Source organism: Mustela lutreola, chromosome 5 (genome assembly GCF_030435805.1).
Source record: "Mustela lutreola isolate mMusLut2 chromosome 5, mMusLut2.pri, whole genome shotgun sequence".
Taxonomy (NCBI): Eukaryota; Metazoa; Chordata; class Mammalia; order Carnivora; family Mustelidae; genus Mustela; species Mustela lutreola.
In genome coordinates this window covers 895,628-915,650 of record NC_081294.1, presented here as the reverse complement: position 1 = coordinate 915,650, position 20,023 = coordinate 895,628, and the positions used below count along the sequence as shown (strand labels likewise).

Sequence of the window (20,023 nt, the reverse complement as noted above, 5' to 3'; positions counted from 1 at the left end):
ATAAATTGTTTTTTACTGATGAAAATATTTTGGTTTTTATCTGGGCACCCAAAGCAATTCTGACCAAAATGTGCCCCTTGCTTGCTCTATACGGGTAGTGAAGGGCCAGCACCCAGAGCCTCAGTAAGGACAGGCTACTCCCTGCCCCAGCCCAGGGCCCACCGTTTACACACCACATGGGTGTGTATTTGCACAACCCGTGAAATTCAGTCCGTCTCACTCCTCAGGAGCTCAGCACCCCCTTCCCCGCCCACTGCTGCAGACCAAATGCAGAAGAATGTCCCTTCTTTGCCAGATTATCTGTCCCATTTCAGTCCCTGGGAAAGTTTCGGGATGGAGAGCAGCAACACCCTCTGCAGGGACTTTGCTAAGCCAGCACCCTGCAAATGTTTGGGATGATGGGCTTCCCGGCAAAAGGCCACCCACCAGGGTGACCGTGAAGCCGCCCTGCCGGCAGGTGGCTGGTGCCGCCTGATGATGCTGTGCTCTCCCAGGTTGTGTGGGTCACGGCCACCATGCCATACGTGGTCCTCTTCGCCCTGCTTCTGCGAGGAATCACTCTCCCTGGGGCCATCGATGGCATCAGAGCGTACCTGAGCGTAGACTTCCGTCGGCTCTGCGAGTCTTCTGTGAGTATGCCCTCCGCCCACAGCCCACCGGGCCACACACACGGGCAGGCTCCACACCATGGGACTGCTGTGTTCTGGGGCAGGCTCAGGAGATCCCGGAGGCAAGAGCGGGGCCGGAATTTCTGACTCAGCCTGTAGATGTGGCACATGTAGGTGGCCCGGCCAGAGCGGCTGCACGCGGGACCCCACCAAGCAGGGCTCACCGTCGGGTGACGTGGGCATAGCCGGGCGCTGAGTGGACCAAATGAGAAAGTTAAGGCAGGAGAGCCCTGCTCTGTTCCCGTGAGAGCAGACCGGAAGGCTGCGTCCAGTGGGCGTCTTTCCCTCCACCCATCCCTCTTCCCGGAGGAACCCTCTCAGCTTCCTCTGATGAGCGCCGTTGGGCTGCCCGGCCTGTGCCAGGAAGTGTGGCCGCTCACCCGGAGCGCAGGTCTAAGCACAGGTCTGGTTCATCGTGGTTGCGTGAACCAGGGCTCCCTCCCCAGGAAGCCAAAGCTCGCTGGTGAGACGCTCATGGCGCCCATGGCGCGAGGGAGCGAGTTAACTCACTCACAGCAAACACTCCGTCTGCAGGTGGGCCACACGCTGCTTCAACAAAGAACAATCACTCTGTACCACAATTCTCAGAGACAGCCTATGGAAGAGAGGGGGCTTGGCCAGGCCATGGGACAGACAGAGTTCTCCCAAGAGAGGGGGAGAGAAGGGGCAGCAGCATTTTAGGGAAACAGCCCAGAAATGTGAGTGACCGTTGGCCGGAAGCAGCAGGGATGATGGAAAAAGTAGCATTCTCAGGAGGTCACGGAAAACGCAGGTGCCCTCGATTTTGGCGGATGGTGGGCTACCCAGGGGACTCACTGTGGCAGGGCCATGGGACATAATGGGGAAGGGTAGCTGGGGTGTGGGGGGCACAAAGCTGGGGGCAGGGGGATGTTTGAAGGATCATTACCCGGTGCCACTAGGTGTGGGGGAGTCAGTTGTGGCACCCGCCAGGACGCAGGAAGGCACCGCCCTGAAGTGGAAATGAGTAGGAACAGATAGAAGGGGAGACAGGTGTGGCTTGTAACCCCCAGGAAGTCCCCAGGAGTCGGGGAGCAGCAGAAGTAGGCACCCATGGACAAAGACAGGGAAATGACACTGGGTAGTCCCTGCAAGGACAGGCAATGAGGCCAAGAGAGCAGCAGATGCATGCTCTGCATCGGCAAGGGAAGACAGTGGCCATGCGCCAGGAAGCCAAGGGCTGCCGCAGATATGCCTGCAGGGGGAGTGGCTGTGGGGTCAGTGGCCAGAGGCCGTGGTGAGGAAATCAAAGAAAATGACAGGAGGGCAACATAAGGAAGCTAGTGCTTGGGCAGGAAAACCAGGCAGCGCACAGGAGGAAGCTAGACCGGTGCCCGTGTGTGCGCAAAGATGCTCACGTGTGAAGCAGAGAAGAGTAAATGACAGACGAGAGGTTGTTGGACATTAGACAGACGATAGAGGGTAGGTAGAAGGTGGAAGACAATAGGTGCACAGAGATAGATAATGGATGGATGGACAGACAGATGGACAGATAGACGATAGATGGGTGAATACATAGATGATGATGGATAGACAGATGATGGATGGATGGACAGATGGACATACAGATGGGTGATGGATAGATGATGGATGGACGGATGGATAGATGGCTGCATACACAGATGATGGATGGATGTGTGGGTGGATGACAGATGGACAGACAGATGCATAGATGATAGACGGATGGACAGATGACAGACAGTTGGATAACTATGTGCATAGGTAGGTGATGGATGAACCCATGGCCAATGGGAGGCTGATGACGGATATCTTCGACAAACCAGTGTGTCTCGTCCTCTCCAACCACCTGTTAGCTCGGGGCTAGGAAGGGGCATAGACCAAGACAGAGCAGGCCTACAAGCCCTGGGCTCCAGTGAGCCTGAGGTCCCAAAGGGACAGGCCCATGTGACCCCCCGTCCAGAGGGTGGAGCCATTCCTTGTCCTGCTGCAGGGTCCTGGCTGACCTTTGGATAGGGCAGGGGTGGGGCCTCACTGGCTTGGTGGTCATCCTGGGGTGTCCCCCCGGGGTTCCTCCTGGCCCAGGTGCTGCCCATACTTCCACCCTGCAGACTCTTGGTGGCCCCATTCAGAGATCAAGTGGCCCTAGGCATCCTTCTCTGGGGCTTAACTGTTGGAGGAAGGCACCCCAGATGCCCCCAGGGACACAGCTGCAGGAGCTGGCCCTGATCAAATCAAGGGCTCCCCAGCCCTATCCCAGGCCTGACCCTCACCCATCCCCTGGGGTTCAGTCTGGAGTGACCTGATGGAGCCTGCCGCAGGCAGGACGCCTGGCCTTCATCCCCACTGGTCTAGGACAGGTCAGGAGCAGAGGTGCCACACAGGGGCCCTTCCAGAGCAGACAGGACAGAAGGGACATCTGCTGCATCTCTTCCCACATTCCTGGCACTCTGGACCTTGCTCTGTTCTGACACAGAGGCTGCCCTGCGTCCTGGGGATCCATTTCTGGACCCCTGTATGGACAAGGGTTCCCCCCAGGGGTCAGCCTCCTTAGATGGCATCCAGACCCTGGTTCTGCAGCCCTTGGGGCAGTCGCACAGGGTGGGACAGAGTCCCATCCTGGAGAGCTCCCGTTCCAGCAGGAGAGGATGGGTCCAGGGGTGGAGGAAGGCGGTTCCAGGTGGACCCAGAGAGGCTACCAGGTAGGTTCCAGGATGGGCCCCAGACCGGGTCCAGAGCTGGGTCCTCAGGGCAGCAGTGAGCAACGGCCCAGACACTTGTCCAGGAGGCACATCTCAGAGGGGGCGTCACATGTGCAAAGTCTCAGGGGTGGGCACTGACTTGGCGAGGGCCAGGCGCAAAGCAGGGGCAGGGCTCTCCCAGGACTACGACCCCTGCCTGCGTTGGCCAAGCGAGCCGACTGATGGCCAGCGCAAGCGGGACGGCAGAGCCGAGGCCCCTTGGCCCACTCGCCCCTCAGCGACTCGAGGCTGCACGCCGAGTCCTAGCCCGCTGCCTGGAACACACTGTCCCTGACAGCGGGGTGATCCCGAGACCCCGGGCAGGCTGCCTGAAGGACAGAGGCTCGGCTGGCCCTGGTCTGTGGGCAGGTGGCACCGCCCAGCAGCCCTGGGCTCCACCTCCTCTGCTGCATCCTGTCGGGCTCCCTCGTGAGGTCATACTGAGGCCAGTCACCCTGGGGCATTCCCAGCCGAGCTCTGCTGTCACGGCCTGAGGGCTCTCACCCACAGGCCTGCACCGTGGGCTGTCTGGACGCTCGGGGGCAGTCCCCAGGGCCAGCCAGCTCCCAGAGCCCTCAGATAGCAGGTGTGGTCCTCCTGGGGGTGATGCCGGGGGTGAGGGGGGTTCAGCTGCTTTCCACCCCGACCGGGGGCTGTGTAGGGGCGAGGCAGTGCCCCCATCCCTGGGTGGTCTCTGCATCACCCTGACGGGAACAGTTGTGGCTTTTAAAAAATACCACGTTGGTGCCACTAGGAGCCTCGGGCTTACACTCGGCAGGCGTGCGCCCCAGCTGCGCTGCCCTGGGCGAGCACACGTGCTGTCTGGGCTTCACGGCCTCTCCGTGGGTGTCACCGTGTGCGTACCATGAGCCCGTGGCTTTAAACACCATGGGAAAGATGCAGACATCCGTGGGCACGTCTGGCCAAGGCGGCCACGTCCGTAGCATCATCATACGTGACCTACAGGTCTGGCCGTGCGCAGAGCGGTGCTGCCGTTCAGGAGAAATCCCCATGAAGCACCCAGACAGCGCCCCTCCGTGAGCCTTTCTCGGGCCGGGGACGCGGCGGGCGCATCCCCGAGACGGCATTTGCCCCGATCGCGTGGCTGAGACGGCTCGTTGATGACTATCTTGTGTGTCAGCTCCCCTCTGTCCCGTGGAGCTCTCGGTGGCCCTGCGACAGCTGGTGTCCCAGGCCCCGCGCACCCCCGCGGTCACCTCTCTTGTCTGGTTCCGCACAGGTGTGGATAGACGCCGCCACCCAGGTGTGCTTCTCGCTGGGCGTTGGGTTCGGGGTGCTCATCGCCTTCTCCAGCTACAATAAATTCACCAACAACTGCTACCGGTAAGTCCCATCGCAGGGTCTGCCAGGCCACTGACTTCTGACAAGACATGTCCCCAGAGACAGGGAGGGGGACACGCCGTGCTCAAGGGGCCTCTGAGCCGGACCGTGGAAGCTACAGGCAACTTGCCCTAAGGAAAGTACTAGAACAGATGAAGGTGTTCACCAGCTCCCAGAGTCACCACCAAGGGCCCCGGCCTCTGCCCCCTCCTCCAACCGCTGCCAGGCCCCGGCTGCTGCTGCGTCCTGGTGCCTAAAGCACTGGGCTCCACGGCAGGCTGACCTGCAGCCAAAGTCCATCTAAAAACAAAAGTGAGTCCATCTGGGACCCGCTTTCTCTGACCTTTATGGTCTTGTGTTTATTTCCTTCACATCACGAGGACAGAAAATGCAGTAAAAATACAAAGCATGCGTAGCAGAGTGGGCACCCCACGCGGGGGGCGGCCTCTGCCTGAGTCCCCCCAGGGTCTGGGCGCTCGGCAGATGTCCTTCCACTCCAGCAGCCCTGCTCCCCCACCTCGACTTCCCTCTGGCCCTCTGAGTTCTCAGCCTTCCGCGTGGGGTCCCCCAGGCCAGGAACACACAGACCCATAGCATCGGGGACCCACCAGACATCCCCAAAACCTCATTTCTCCCAGGTCCGCGCAAGCCATCTAGACACCCTGCCAGACATCCCGGGCTGAGCGTGGGTGGGGGCCCCGTTGGTTTCTGTTCGCCCGCCCAGGGCCCTCATGCGGCCGCCGCGGACCATCTCACCTTTGCACCGAGTCCTGGTGTCAGAAGCTTCTTGGCTCCTGGGCAGACGCGCGTGGTTGGCCACCATGGGGTCCGCCTGGGCCAAAGCCTGCACACACCCAGAGCCTAGAGCCACTCTGATGGGGGCCCTGCCACCCTGGGCACCGGCCTGTCTGCAGTGCCGCCCACGGGAGGGGCCAGGGAGCCCCCGGAAGAGCCCCCTCCAAAGCCCGCCAGACCCCGGACGGGGTGCATCTAGCACAAAGGGAGGGAGTGACCCCTCCTGCAGCCCGGGGCTGGGACGTGTGTCTTGTTTCCCAGAGACGCGGTCATCACCACGTCTGTCAACTCCCTGACGAGCTTCTCCTCCGGCTTCGTGGTCTTCTCCTTCCTGGGGTACATGGCCCAGAAGCACAGCGTGCCCGTCGGAGACGTGGCCAAGGACGGTGAGTCCCCCCGGCAGGCCGCCGCCCGCCCAGCCATGTGCACCCGGTCCCCCCGAGTGTTCTCCCCACACAGTAGGAGGGAGGCGTGCGGGCCCTGAGTCCGAGTCACACATGTTCGGGGCAGGGGTGCGCAGAAGGACACAGCCCCCAGGGCAGCGACAGACCCACCACACCGCACCCCTGCCCCGCTAGCCACCAGCTCCGTGCAGAGACCCTGGGGCTGCAGAACCAGCTGTGGTTCGCGGCCTCAGGGTAGGCCTTGTCTTTGTATACACTGGGGAGGGGGCCCACAGAGCTCAGGGGTGGGAGCCCTGACCACTTCCGAGCCGCGCAGCCGGCAGGCCGGGAAGGAACCTGGTGGATTCGCACCCAAGCCCTTCATCAGCGCCAAAGCTTTTCCCTCCAAACCCCCAGGATCACAACATACATAGGTGGGCTTTGGTAATAACCAGAGGAATCACAGCATCGTGGGCACGTGGACAACAGAGACCCTTGTTCCCAGCCCGCTCGCCCAGCCAGCCGCACACACCAGCCGTCTGCGTGCAGAAGCGGGCAGGGGGTAGTGGGCACAGGAGACCCAGCGAGCAGGCTGGGCCCTGGGCGGAGGCCAGGTGTAGGCGTGGGCTGCGGAAGGGGCCCCTTGGGTGCTCGTGGGGCTGCCCGGTCCTCGTGCGTGGGAGGAACGCCGTGGCACTGGGCCAGTCCGGGACCCCGGGGTCTCCTGGGATCACCGCAAGCCCCGGCCTGCGTCAGATCCTTCTGGGGGTGGGCAGGGAGGGCTCTTCCCCTGAGTCTGTCCTCGATCCCCCACTCTCGCTGAAAAGGCCCCTCGTCTCCTGGGGCTGCCTCAGGCTCAGGAGAGCCCACGTGGGTGTCACTGACTCATCTCCTCCTGAGTCTTTTTACTTCTGAGTGGGGGCCAGCCGGCTGCTCAGCGAGGGGCCGACGGGAGGAGCGGGCCGCCCGGCCCGTGCGCACCGCCCGTAGCCTCCATGTGACTCTTGGCTCTTGCGCGCTGAGCCTTTGGACCCCACTTTGGAAGTAGGAAGCAGAGGTCCGGCCCCCCCGGGACTGGTGGGGAAAGCAGGGGCTGGGCGCGTGTGCTTCCTAAGTCCGCATTCTTGCCTCCAGGAAAAAAATCCAATAAAAGCAGGAGAATGGGAACATAAAGCAAATAAATACAGAGCAGTGAAATTTACTCGCTGCTGCATTTATGCATTTCCCGTGCTTCTGCCCTTTTTTACGATAAATAGCAGCGGCTTACGAAAACTCTATTAGCCCTGGAAGTGGAGTGAGCGTCTTCTGTGCATTTCCGCGACCAGTAAAGTAAATGTCATTTACAGCTCTAATTCTCAAGAAAACAGGGTGAAATGTTAGCTCAGGTACGGAACTGAAGGGCGAGGACACTGACCTCACGTTCCAGGGAGCCGACCCGCCTATTCCCGGGTCTGCGGCTCGTGGCAGCGAGGCTTCGGACCGTCCGGAACGTGCGGGGACGGTGCCCCTCGCCTGTGGGCGGGAACTGCGGAGAGCCCAGGCCTGAGCTCGGCCCCGGGGCTCTGCTCTGCTCTCTGCAAAGATCCCTCAAAGCCCCGATCCCACTGACTGGCTCCCGCCGCGGCCCCACTGAGTGCAGAGAGGTTGGGGAAGCTCCGTCCTCGTGCGTAACGGCGGGGGAGGCCGTGCGAGTGACTTACGCAGGCCCATCTTTTAAAAGTGACCCTGAGACGGATTCCAGCTTCCGGTGGGAATGTTTTTGCTTTGGGGTCATCACAGCCAAATGGCCGCGAGTCCGGCGGAGGCCCGCACGGCATTCAGCCCCACCCCCTCGCCCCCTCCGGCCCACGGCCCCCGAGCCCACCCAGACCCCACGGCAGGGCGAGGGGCGGCGCACCTTTCAACGTGCCTGTCTTCCACGCAGCGGCCCTGTTCCCCGTGTCCCAGCAGGAAATGGTCCCAGGGAGCGGCCGCATGCACAGAAACCTGCCCCTTTCCCGCACTCGCGGAGCCGAGCATTTCCATGTTCTTCACGTGGTTCTTAAAGATCAGACGCAGAGTAATTACTGGCACGGAAAAATATTCACGGATTGCTAAGTGCACCTCAGTGCGTGTGTGCATGCGTGTGTCCGCACAGATGTGTACACGTGTCAGCCTGTGTGCGCGCGTGTGTACGTGTGTGGGCGCACGCGTGTGTCTATCACGTGCAGAGAACAGACCAGGAGGTCTGCGGGAGGTTGTCCAGGGTGGCGGGCAGGTGCCCCCCCCACCGCCCTCCTCTGGGTTGGTTCCACCCCCACCACCCCCGGCCCCCACAGCCCTACACAGACCAGAAGGGCCCAGAGAAACAAGGTGCGGGCCTCCAGCTGACGTCAGCTTTCCATTACCTGGAGTCCCGGGCCCGGTGTCCCCTGCGTTCCCCGGAGAGAGGACTCCTCCAGGAGGGCAGGCGCCGGCAGGGGATGGTCATCTCCCCACGGGGAGTGGAGGCTGTGGGCGGCAGTAACAGGACGACCCGTCTGCAGGGCCCGGGCTGATCTTCATCATCTACCCAGAGGCGCTGGCCACGCTCCCGCTGTCCTCGGCCTGGGCCGTCATTTTCTTCATCATGCTGCTCACCCTGGGGATCGACAGCGCCGTGAGTGACCTTGGCACCTCGCACGCCAGGGGGCCTGTGCAGAATGGCCTCGCCCCTCCCCACCATCCTCATGGGGCAGGCAAACCCAGGCGACCCCAAGGGGGGGGGGCCCGCATGGTGGGAGGAGGGGCCCCACGAGTGCTCGGGGCCCTCCCTGGGTGGGGTGTTGGACCAAACCCTCTTTCTTCCCTCGGGGCAGCCACCGTGCCCTCTGCCCAGGTCACCACAGACCCTGACATGCGCACACAGGCCAGTAGTGGGAGGGCAGCGCAGGGAACGTGGTGAGGACTGCCCAGAGCCAGGGCCAGTCCCTCCGGCTTTCCTTGACCCCAGAGCCCCCAGGAGGGATGGCTGCACCCACAGCGGGCCAGCAAGGGCTCCGGCCGCAGCCCAAGCCCCGCCCACTGAGTATCCCGGGCGCGGCCCTCTGGGTGTGCGTGTGCTCCCGGCGCATGTGCCTGACTGTGGGGCAGTGAGCTGGGGAAGCAGAATGCGGGCTTCCTCGGACTCCTGGGCCCCCACCGCCTGCTCAGGACCAACAGCTGAGACCTCAGGGCCCCCGTGAGTGTCCATGGGTACCCTGTCCCCCGGAGCTTCCCGGAAAGTGTAGAGAACCACACATCCCACGCCCTGGTCCTTGGCTCTCATCTCCCAGGCAGCCTGGTCAACGGCTGCTGGGGGGCCGCGGCCCTGGACCACACATCTGCCTGGGATGAATCCCACGAACAGCACGTCCTAGAGGAGGAGGGCAAGGAGGGTCACCACGCAGGGCAGGAGGCGTGGAGGACCCCCTCGCGGCAACACTCAGAGTCAGGAAGGCTGCGCCCAGGGCCCTGCCAGGTCCTCCCCAAGAGCAGACAAAGGCGCTGCTGCGTTTGGGGGTGGCGGGCCGGGGTTTTGTGCCACGTTACTGACGTGGGCTGCAGGGCTGCTGAGCACATCCTGTCGGGGATGGCATCCACCCCGGGTCCCTGCTCCAGTGGCCGAGGGCTTGCACGCAGGGCCCCTATGCCCCAGACGCCGTGCGGCCCCCACTCGCGTCCATGCCCAGGCTGTCAGGCCACTGGGCCGGACACAAAGCGCGCCCCGCCCCGCAGCGCCCCTGCTCTGTTGGCCGCAGATGGGCGGAATGGAGTCGGTGATCACCGGGCTGGTCGACGAGTTCCAGCTGCTGCGCCGGCACCGGGAGCTCTTCACCCTCTTCGTCGTCCTGGCCACCTTCCTCCTCTCGCTCTTCTGCGTCACCAACGTACGTACCAGCACTCGCTGCGCCGGGCGAGGTCGCGGCAGCATTTGGGTCGGGCAGCCCGGCCGGCACTGAGCGCAGCGGACTGTGACTTGTAATGACATGCTAATGATATGCTAATGATATACCAGTGATATGCTAATGCTGTGTGGGTCGCCGTGGTCGCGTGTGGGACTGTGTGGTCGCACAGGGTGGCCGTGGTCACCAGGAGCAGCTGTGGCCACATGTGGCATAGCCATGGTCCATGGTCCTTTTGCTCCCGGACAGCCCCCTTGGAAGCAGCCTGGGCTGAGCACCTCCCTGTTGGGTCTGTGGGGCCAGCCCCTGACCATGAGGAGAGGGGCTGGGCCACCTTCCCTCCCACAGAGTCACTCCCAAGTTTGGCTGCTCCAATTTTTATTGCTTTCACCTCTGGTTGCAGCCGGAGTGCGGGGGGGGGGGGGGGGGGGGACAGGAGAGGCCCTTCCCATTCCCATGCAAAAGGCACATCTGTGAGAAGCTGGGTGTAGACTGAATTCCGGCGGCTCCTATCGGACTCTATGGGGAGTAAGATAGACTATGTCTGTGAACTGGGTCCAGTTTAAACTGGGCCTGGCGTCTCCTTGGGGAGAGCATCTCTCTGGGCTCCCCAGGGAGGCATGCTGTGCCCGGCACCCCGAGTTCAGCGGGCACCCCCTCTTCCAGGGCGGCATCTATGTCTTCACGCTGCTGGACCACTTTGCGGCCGGCACGTCCATCCTCTTCGGAGTGCTCGTCGAGGCCATCGGGGTGGCCTGGTTCTACGGTAAGGGCGAAGTGGCTCTCTGGGGCCGGGGTGCGTCCACAGGGAGCAGACCTAGCCGCGGTGCCGTCGCTGTGACCAATCGGTAGCGTCCTTGCGCGGTCCCTGTGCTGTCTCCTTCCTGACGCGTCGGCTCCGGGAAGCTTCGAGCGGTGGCTGCCACGGCACCGCAAGGACAGGAGGCTGGAAAGGGTCTGCTTCACCGCGTCAATGAGCACAGTTAGCCAGGGCATGCCAAGATGCTTACCCTGGTCAGCACTGTTCCGTGTAGCCACCCGATTGTGCCGGGCCCACGGCCTCGTGGTCGCTGTGGGAGAATGGCTCATGGAGGCCAGTGGAGGGGAGGTCCCTGCCGTCCACCCGGAAACAGGCCTGTTCCTCATTGGGGACCAGGACCAGCAACGCAGTTCACAAGGCGGAGGCGGATTGGCACACTTCACGGCGCCTCGGCTCACACACCAGCTCCTCACAGGGGCAGAGCCTCTGCTGTCTCCGCCACCGCTGGCTCCTGAGTTAGAACGCGGAACTCCTCTGGCGGGTAGCCAGCTCCCAGGCTAGAGGGGGCCGCCTGCCGCCACTAGGGGCCACTTGGGGGCCATTCTGTGCCCCCAAGTCGTCCTGGGTACTGTGACTGCCGTGGGCCCCTGAGCTGGAGAAGGCCCTGTTCCTTCCCCGCGTGCTGACCCGCTGCGCCGCAAGGAGAGAGCACCGGCCCCGGCCCCTCCGGACAGCCGGCAGGGACAGCTCTGGGAACGGGCGCACCCCTCCCTGGCTGGGAGCCCCGGCCCAGAGCTCACAGCCTGCTGTGCTGTGCCGGGTCCCCCACCCCCCCGTGGGAACCCTAGTGTCATGCCGGACGCACGGCCTCTGCCTCGGGGCCATGGGCAACGTGGCCTGAAGAAGCATGTCAGCTTCGAGAGGCTGCCCTGACATATAGCTCGTGTTTTTGGAACAGATTTTCAATTCTAGTTTCTTTTGTACAGGAAAGGGAGATATTGCATTCTGTGCTTTTATTAGCACCTGGAATTAATACTTGATCCTTTAGAATGGGGCTCTCTCCCCTGTCCCCAAAGGAAACCCCCCAGTGAAAGAGAGGACGTGCCCCAAATGCATCCCTCGGTCATGAGCCTGGCGCTGGTGGGAGACGCCGGCGACGGCCGCTCCCCAGACCCTCGGGGGACGGAGGCCACATCATTTCCCCAAATGGCCATTCCCATCCCTGACCCAGACGCAGTCTGTGTTTCTTGCACGATGCATCAGAGTGTGTCAGGCTCCCTGTGCACCAAGGGTCCCTGATGGTCTTCGAGCCAACAGCCCAGCGCCCAGAGGGGCCGTGGACTGCCCTGACTGCTCGTGGGGCCGAGTCCAGAGGGGTCCAGGGGCTGGGCTTGGGTTCACCCTTCTCCCTTCTAGTGCGCCCCTGGTCCATCTCCATGTCCAGGGTTCCGATGATGGGGTTGATGTGCACAGAGGGAATCCTGAATAGAAGGGTCTTCCTGACGGGTCCCCAGTGTGACACCCGCAAGACTCACCCAGGGCTCAGTGGACCAGCTGTAGTCGTCTGAGCCGAAGCCAGGCCAGACTCGTGGTGGGAGAAATCACCGGTGAGATGTCCTAGAGCAAGGGCCAGTACACTGAACTTCTAGAAGTAGCTCTCCTTCAGAAGTACCAATGCCAAGTCCAGCCTGGAACACTGTCCAGCCTTGAAAGGAAGGACACTCTGACACCTGCCAGGACACAGGGGAGTCTTGAGAACACCATGCTGAGTGAGATAAGCCAGTCGTAACAGGACAAACCCCATAGGACTGCACGCCCGGGAGACAGAATGTGACAGTGTGGTGTGCTGGTGTGACTGTGGCCGCAGCGGGGCGGGGGAGGGGAGTGTCAGCGCTGCCCAGTGATGACGCTTCTGTACGGTTCTAGCCAGGACCGGCCCATGGTGGTGACGGTCGTACAGCAGTGTGAGTCGGTGCCTCTGAGCACCACACGTAAAAATGGCTCAAATGGTAACTTTGTATGTCATGTGCATTTCACCAGAATTTTTTTAAAGAGAAAAAACAGTAGTTCCGGCGGAGGGGAGACAGGACAGCCCAGGGCATGACAGGAAGGGCTGTGGGAGGAGGAGGAGGGAGAGAGGGCAGGGCGCTGGGGGCACATGACAGTTGAGGTGTGGCCGCAGTGAACACGCATGGGGACCCGGCCAGCAGGCCCCCAGGGAGGTCTGGCGGGGAGGAGCTACAGGAAGTAGGGGAGGACCCGGGGTGGGCTGGGCACCGTCCTGACTGGCCGCGCGGCTCCTGCACCGCAGGCGTGAGGCAGTTCAGCGAGGACATCAAGCAGATGACCGGGCAGCGGCCCAGCCTGTACTGGAGGCTGTGCTGGAAGTTTGTCAGCCCCTGCTTCCTCCTGGTAAGTACCCCCCGACCACCCAGGTCCCCCGAGGCCGCACACACCGGGCTCTCTGCTCCTGTGCGGCTGGGGAGGGGGCTGTCCCTTACAATCCTCCGTGGTCTCGGGAAGGTGGCCCCCACCCTCTGGACCTGCTGAGAAACCTCACAGGGGACCCGCGGGGATTCTACCCCATGCCTCACAGCTCTGCCACGGAGGGAGGCCAGAGCTGAGCATGGCCAGCGGCCAGTGGCTGGCTCCTCCCCTGAGGACAGTCATGGAATTGAGACTTCTAGGGGCAGGGGGGCTTGAGGACTCGAATGACAAAAACAGGAGTGACTCAGATGCTGTCACAGCACAGCCACTGAGAGCACGTCTGCTAGCCACCTGGCGCTTCTCCTTGGGGCCATGGGCTTCTCCCCTGGGCCAAGGCTGCCGGCCACCGGCCTCATTAGAACAGGGCCACTCAGATCCCCTTACCATGGCCCACAGCTGCTTCCCGCCGACATCAGCAGACACCGTCCTCGTGTGGCTCACAGAGCCTGATGTGTCCTGCCCAATCTGGACAGGTGACCCCAGGGGCCGTTCAAGGACTGTCCTGCTCTGAGCAGAGAGCTGCAGGAGCTACTCACAGAGATGCACGTCTCCCTGACCCCCGGCATGTCTGGGACCAGCAACAGATGAGGGGTTTGCTGTCCTGCGCCTGCCAGCTAGTGAGAGGCAGAGACAGAGACAGAGACAGAGACAGAGATGGAGACAGACAGAGATGGAGACCAACGAGACAGAGAGACGGAGAGACAGAGACAGATGGAGAAGCAGACACAGAGACAGAGAGGCAGGCAGGCAGGGGGGGAGGGAGCCGGAGCCCAGCGGCTGCCATGACCCGCAGTGTCTCCCTGAGCTGAGCCCGGACACTCGGGTGCTCCCGAGGCCCACCCCACGCCTGGGGCCTGCCTCCAGCACGTCCAGGCCCGCTGTGCTCGGAGGGATGAGGGGCTGGTGTGGACGTCGGAGAAGCCAGGCGGGGTCTCCCCGGGATGACCTCCCGGGGGGCACCGTACACGGGGCTGGGCGTGGGCCATGGGCATCCCCGGCCCCGCCTGCAGGACGCGGAGCCCAGAGCGGGCCGCGTCGGGGAGACCCTCCGGGCGAACCGGGCGCCGGGTCCCATCTGCCCGCCGCTGAGAGCCGCCCTCCGCCCTCGGTTACAGTTTGTGGTCGTGGTGAGCATCGTGACCTTCAGGCCCCCGCACTACGGAGCCTACGTCTTCCCCGAGTGGGCCAACGCGCTGGGCTGGGCCATCGCCACGTCCTCCATGTCCATGGTGCCCATCTACGCCGCCTACAAGTTCTGCAGCCTGCCCGGCTCCCTGCGGGAGGTGCGTGCGCGGGCCTGCCCCGCCCCGGCCGCCGGGACCCCGCAGCGCAGGCGGGCGGGCGCCCACGCGGCTCGGACCGGCGGGGAGGGCCGGCGGGGGCAGCGGCCGCGGTGGAGCAGGGGCCGGCGGCAGGGGCGGGCCGGGCCGGGCCGGGCCTGGCGGGGCCTGCGTGCGCGTCCTCCCGTGCGTGGCCGTGCGTGGCCGCCCGTCCTTCCCGCGCGTGGCCGTGCGCGCCTGCCCGTCTGCGCTCACGCGTGCTCCTCCGGCTGCGGCGGGCGGGCAGCGGCGCGGGCGAGGCCGCGTGGACGGGGGCGGCGGGGGCCGGTCCCCAGGACACCGCTTCTCCCCCCCCCCCCCCGCACCGGCCTCCCTGGAAGGAGCGCCCCGCACACCCCCGTGTTTCCCGGGACCGCGGGCAGCCTGGTCCCGGGCGGCACCCGCGGCTCCCCCGCACCCCGCGGTGCTCGGCGGTCAGGCCGGGCCTGGGCCGGCGGGGTCCCAGGGGCTCCAGGGAAGGCGGGACGGGGGGAGCCCCCGCAAAGCAGGCCGCACCACGCAGTGGGGACCCCCCTCCCACGCCTCTCCATGGCCGCAGGGCCCAGCCGAGGCCCCTGGGGTGGGGGGACAGGAGGTGCGGCCTGCAGCCCGAGGGGCCGGACTCTGAGCCAGCCCCCCGCCCCAGGGTCCCCTGGCCTCGAGACTCCCGGGGGCCTGCGTGCCGGGCACCCTTGCTCAGAGCAGGGGCAAGCGTGCCGCAGAGACAGCGGCTTGTCCTCCCTGCGCTGAGCTCAGCCGCAAGGTTTGGGGAGGCCCAGCCCTGCCCCCAGCTTCTGACCGCCGTCAGCAGGGTCCCGGCCTCGTGGAGCGCACTGCTGCCCGCGGCCTGTCCTTCTCTTCCAGAAACTGGCCTACGCCATCACCCCGGAGCAGGAGCGGGAGCTGGTGGACAGCGGGGAGGTGCGTCAGTTCAGGGTGAGTGCGGACCGACCGCCCTGCCGCCCTGCGCAGGGAGGACTCAGAGGCCTGACCCAAGCCCCTAGGCCGTGGGCCCCTGCGGGCCACATGGCTGCGCTGGGGAAGGCAGGAGAATGCTTGTGCGCCTGTCCCAGGGGCCGCCTGGGGCCACCCTCCGGGGACCCCTGAACGGATGGGGGGCACACAGAAGGCAGAATGAGAAAGCTTGGGAGAAAGAGGAAGCAGAAGGGGGAGAGGCTTGAAGCGGAGGAGAGGGCCCGAAACAGCTCTGCGCCTTGCCCTCACAGGGTTGGGGTGCTGGGGTGCTCTGTCAGACCCCGGCCCCAGGGGTCACTCAGGCTGCTGCAGACTGTTGGGGTGGGGGCTGCAGAGAGCCGGGAGGCCAGGGACCTCCAGTGGGAGAGGGTGCAGGTCTCACCAGGCCTGTGGCGGGATTGGGTCCGAGCCTTCTTTGGATCTCCTCGCTTGTACTTACGCTAACTGCCCAAATGAGAGCTTAGGCCTCTCGTTCTCAAGCTCTCTTCTTTCCCAGTAGAAGCTCTCAAGGCCTTGTCTGGGGCGCAGTGGCCACACTTAGCACAGCCTTGTCCTTATGCTTTGGTGTTAAGGGTATTTTAGTTTTCATGTGATTTCGTCCACCCGTGAGTTGCTTGAAGTTTGCTTGCAAATCCCGAAATCTATGGGGATGTTTCGTGGATGTTTGGAGGATCAGTGTCTGATATGATTGCATCGGGTCACCTGCTATTGGGGGCACATGAGGACTTCGGAGTGGCAGAGCCCCTGACCCACCATGGCAGACGGGACGCACTTCTGTGGACGCGTGTGTGTCCTGTACTTGGTGACACGCTCCTCCTTGCGCCTGTCACGTTGCGCTGGTGGCCTTGCCGCTCAGATGGAGCAGCGCGTCACTGACTTCAGCTCTGCTTCCGGTGAGAACTGGGAGGGGTTTGCAGGCTGTCGCGAACTTGTCCAGGTACTCCCCCATCACCCCCCCAGTTTTTTGCTTTATATATGGTGCGGCTGCTTTCCGGGATGACCACGCGTCTGGGATGGCCGCGTCTCCCCTGGGACCTCACACAGCCGCTCTCCCTCGCGCTGCTCTTGCGCTGGCAGTCCTCTGGTCTGGCACGGTACTTGCAGCAGGTGTTCCCTGAGTTTGCCAGAAGCACCTTCTACAGTGTTTCCGTGTTCGCCTTTGCCACGATCTCAGAACGCAGCCCTCTTCGGCAGAGCTGGTACACGCCTGGGACTTTGTACTGACAAAGATGAGTCCCTTTACGTCTGTTGTGATTATTGCTATTTTCAGCTTGATTCTATGCTTTTTAACTCTGTTTGCCCCATTTTTAATGTGTACTTTTCTCCTTCCTTACCTTTTTACGGATTGCTCTTTGGGGGATTTGCTTCTCCCCACTTTGTAAACGTTTTCTCTCTGTTTGGAGTTTACAGACTCATGTACTGGCTTACAGACCTGTACGTCACTCCTTTACAGTTATCTTTGGAATTGTGACATACGTGCCTCCCTTTGCATGCATGAAGTGACACCGTATCTCAACCCCGTCCTGAATGTCACAAGGGCTTAGGACTCCTCCCGCAGGTTATCACGCTGTTAGTGCCCAGTGCTCCATTTCTCCTTTCTAGCCCACAAACTAGGCACTGTTACAATTATGCTCTGTCCCTGGGTTAACGTGCACGAGACTGCTTAGTTCTCCACCCGACTTTCTGACATCTACGTCTCTGAGCATCATTTTCTGGCTTTAACATCAAACATCCTTCAGACTTTCCTTTAAGGAGATCTCTCGATCGACTTCCCCACTCTTGTGTGTCCAGAAATGTCTTCATTTGGTCCCTCTCAGGAAGGAGAGTCTCAACCGCTGTCTCTGGCGCCATGAGACCGCACGTTCTCGTGCGTTCTTGCTGGCCCCTTGGCTGCCGCTTGGAGACCATGCCTGTGTCCGGGGTCTGCACGTCCATGTGTTTTGTCTGTCTGGGGAACGTGGCAGTCGTGCCTCGCAACCTTGTCTCCTGCGCAGCTCCCCTCGGGGCTCTGCTGTGCGACACTTGCCCTGCCCTTGGGTTCTCGCACTCTCTCAGGAGTTGGGTGAATGTGGTGACTCGGGTGCACTGTTGTGCAACAGCTTCTTGTCAGTGCACACACAGCCGCTTTGAGTCCTTTATCTAAAAATCACACCGTTCCCACTGCCCGCGCAGAAGTTCACGCTGATCCCGTGCCGGACCTGAGGCTCCCCCACCCACCCCCAAGGCAAACGCTCTCCTGCTCTGGTCCGGGTCTTCCGCGTGCCCCTGCCCCCTCGTCTCCTTGTGTCCGGAGATACTTCTGTGTTCCCGAAATTCGATCGGTCTGCAGTGGGGCGTCCCCATGGAGCTCTAAGGCTCCAATGCTCCGGCCCACCTGCGTGCCCTACATGGCCCTGCTGGGCGGGGGCTGCCCGCCCGCTGTGGCCCCTGGGGAGCCCAGCCCCGGGTCTCCCGGAGACCGGGGCAGCCGTGTGCTGGCCACAGGGGATCGGACCACTTCCACCCCGGGCGTAGCTGTTTCGGGGCAGGGCCTGTGGCGCTCGGTCTGAAGCGTTCACCCTTGGTTCTCACTGTTTGGTGTGACCATAGGGCTCACGCTCAGAGCCCCATAGAAGCGACAGCCGCACGGCAGGGGCAGATGGGGGCAGCCACAGGTGCCAGCGACCTCCACACCCGCGGTGGTCGCTCACCTCCCCGAGTGGTGAGCATGGCCTCCCTGGCGTGCCTGGGAGCTCATGCCAAGTGAGACACAAGCCTTGCCCTGAGGTGGGAGCAGAGGCCCCAGGGAGGCAGCAGAAAGGGGCCTCGGGCCACCCCTGGTCTGCCGGCACCCCCCCCCACGCCCCCGTCTGTCCTGCCTCAGATGTGCCCCTGCCCCCAGGCCGTGGTAGCTGCTCCCGGCCGGCCCTTGCAGCAGCAGTGCTCTCTGCTCTGTGCCCGCAGACCTGCTCGTAGGCATCTGCACAGGCTGACGGTCGTTTGCGTCTACGTATTTAACTTAAGGGTGTGTGCGTGAGGCGGGTTTCTGGAAGGTTCACATGGGCATCAGACCTGAGCTTCCTGGGCTGCACGGCGTCTCCGGGAACTTGTCGGGTCGGCAGCCGGAGCCGCCTGGAACCAGGTAGCCCCCTGCTTTGCTTCTGAAGAAACCTGTTTCCTTCCTAGCTTCGCCACTGGCTCCTGGTGTAGCCGGCGGGCAGGGGGCCCGGACGGCCGCCGCAGCGCAGGAGAGACGCCCGCAGAGAAGAGACCCTGAGCTGAGAGGGAACGGCGGGGCCGCCGGCTGCGGGACTCCTGTCTCCGAGAACCACACGGAGCCTCTGCCTCCCGGCTCCGTGCGCCCTTCCTTTGCCACCAGGAGAGGACTGGCCGTCGTGCTTGTCTCTGTGACCACGTAACATAGATCCGTGCCCCTTCCTGCAGGTAGACGCCATCCGTCCGTCCGTGTTCTGTTTGTGCCGAGCCCACCGCCTCCCCCGCCGGCTGCCCCTGAGTGCGGGTCTTCTGTCACCCGCGTGCTGAGAAGACAAGTGGTGATCGCGGCAGCGGACAGCCCAGGGCTCGTGACTTCCTGGGTATTTTATTTTGCTCCAACTAGAAGAGCCACATGTCTTATGTTGCCTAATTGTGTAGAAGGTGCCCTGGGGAAACCACAAAAGGCAATAAAGTGGGGCCACCACGTGTCCCCACACCATGCGCCTCGTGTGCGCAGAACCTGCCCAGGGTCCCAGTGTATGTGACGGGGACGCTCTGTACTTCCTTCTAACGGACAGAAACACAACGGGAACCTGCGCACGCTGCCGCCAGCCCTGCCCATCGTGGGCCGCGCACAGTCACGGCCACCTCGCTGCAGATCCCCGGCCCCAGGAGGCAGGGGTGTGTGCCCCTCACCCCCAGGCCCTGACCCTGCCGGGTGCCCGCGGTGGGTGGCCTGGGGTCCCGGGACCTGGGGAGGAAGCCGCCGCTGGGGCTTCCGTTCCTCGGTTCGCGTTCCCCCCGCAGCAGCACCATCCGTGTTGGGGAACGGCCGTCTCACGTCGTGTCTACCTGTGAACCGAGACCCATCCTCAGGAGGCAGGGCTGGCTCTGAAGACCCGTCTGTGACGTCCCAGTTGCCATTTGTGCGCACGGTGGCAGCACCACAAACCGACGGCAGCCACGCTGCTCCTGCATGCTGGCGTCGCCCTGAAGGGGACCTGGCCGCCAGAACCCGGAGGCCACATGCAGCCTGTGCCCCGGGCCCCAAGAGGTCATGCTGTGGGCCCCCGTGTGGCCATCGCCTGCGAGGGGTCCTTGGTGCCCAGGGCTGAGGAGCTGGCCGCTCGTGGACGGCACGTGGACAGCGGGGGCCGGCACCCTGAGTGCTCTGTGTAGATAGCGGTGTCGTCAGCGTCTGTCTGTCCATTTGTCTATATCCGTGGCCGGCACCTCACGTGAGTCGTCCGCAACAATAAATCCATGTGGGAAAACGGACCGTAGCTGTGTGGGCGCCTTTCTTGGCTCAAGCTGTGGTTCCCCCGCTGCCCCCACCCGGAGGGAGCACCGCTGGGCTTGACCCGGGCCCGGGACCTCAGCCTGCAGACTCCCCTCACACCCACCAGCCCCGCCACCCCAGCCCTCCGCTCCCGAGCCTTCCTCTGCCATCAGTTCCCTGCAGGCGCCCCACGTGTCCACAC

At 63.3% G+C, this 20,023-nt stretch overlaps 1 protein-coding gene across 1 annotated transcript in view; it reads left to right on the top strand.

Moving 5' to 3' along the window:
• SLC6A3 (solute carrier family 6 member 3) overlaps positions 1 to 19,815 on the top strand; it is a 34,253-nt gene extending 14,438 nt beyond the window's left edge. Inside the window, exons 5-14 of the mRNA XM_059173583.1 lie at positions 495 to 629; positions 4,626 to 4,729; positions 5,783 to 5,907; positions 8,430 to 8,542; positions 9,663 to 9,791; positions 10,473 to 10,572; positions 12,878 to 12,978; positions 14,169 to 14,336; positions 15,237 to 15,308; positions 18,513 to 19,815. Coding sequence (XP_059029566.1) covers positions 495 to 629; positions 4,626 to 4,729; positions 5,783 to 5,907; positions 8,430 to 8,542; positions 9,663 to 9,791; positions 10,473 to 10,572; positions 12,878 to 12,978; positions 14,169 to 14,336; positions 15,237 to 15,308; positions 18,513 to 18,536 — 1,071 coding nt within the window. The 3' untranslated portion in view covers positions 18,537 to 19,815. The remainder of the gene's footprint in view (positions 1 to 494; positions 630 to 4,625; positions 4,730 to 5,782; positions 5,908 to 8,429; positions 8,543 to 9,662; positions 9,792 to 10,472; positions 10,573 to 12,877; positions 12,979 to 14,168; positions 14,337 to 15,236; positions 15,309 to 18,512) is intronic.
• The last annotated feature ends 208 nt before the right edge of the window (positions 19,816 to 20,023 follow it).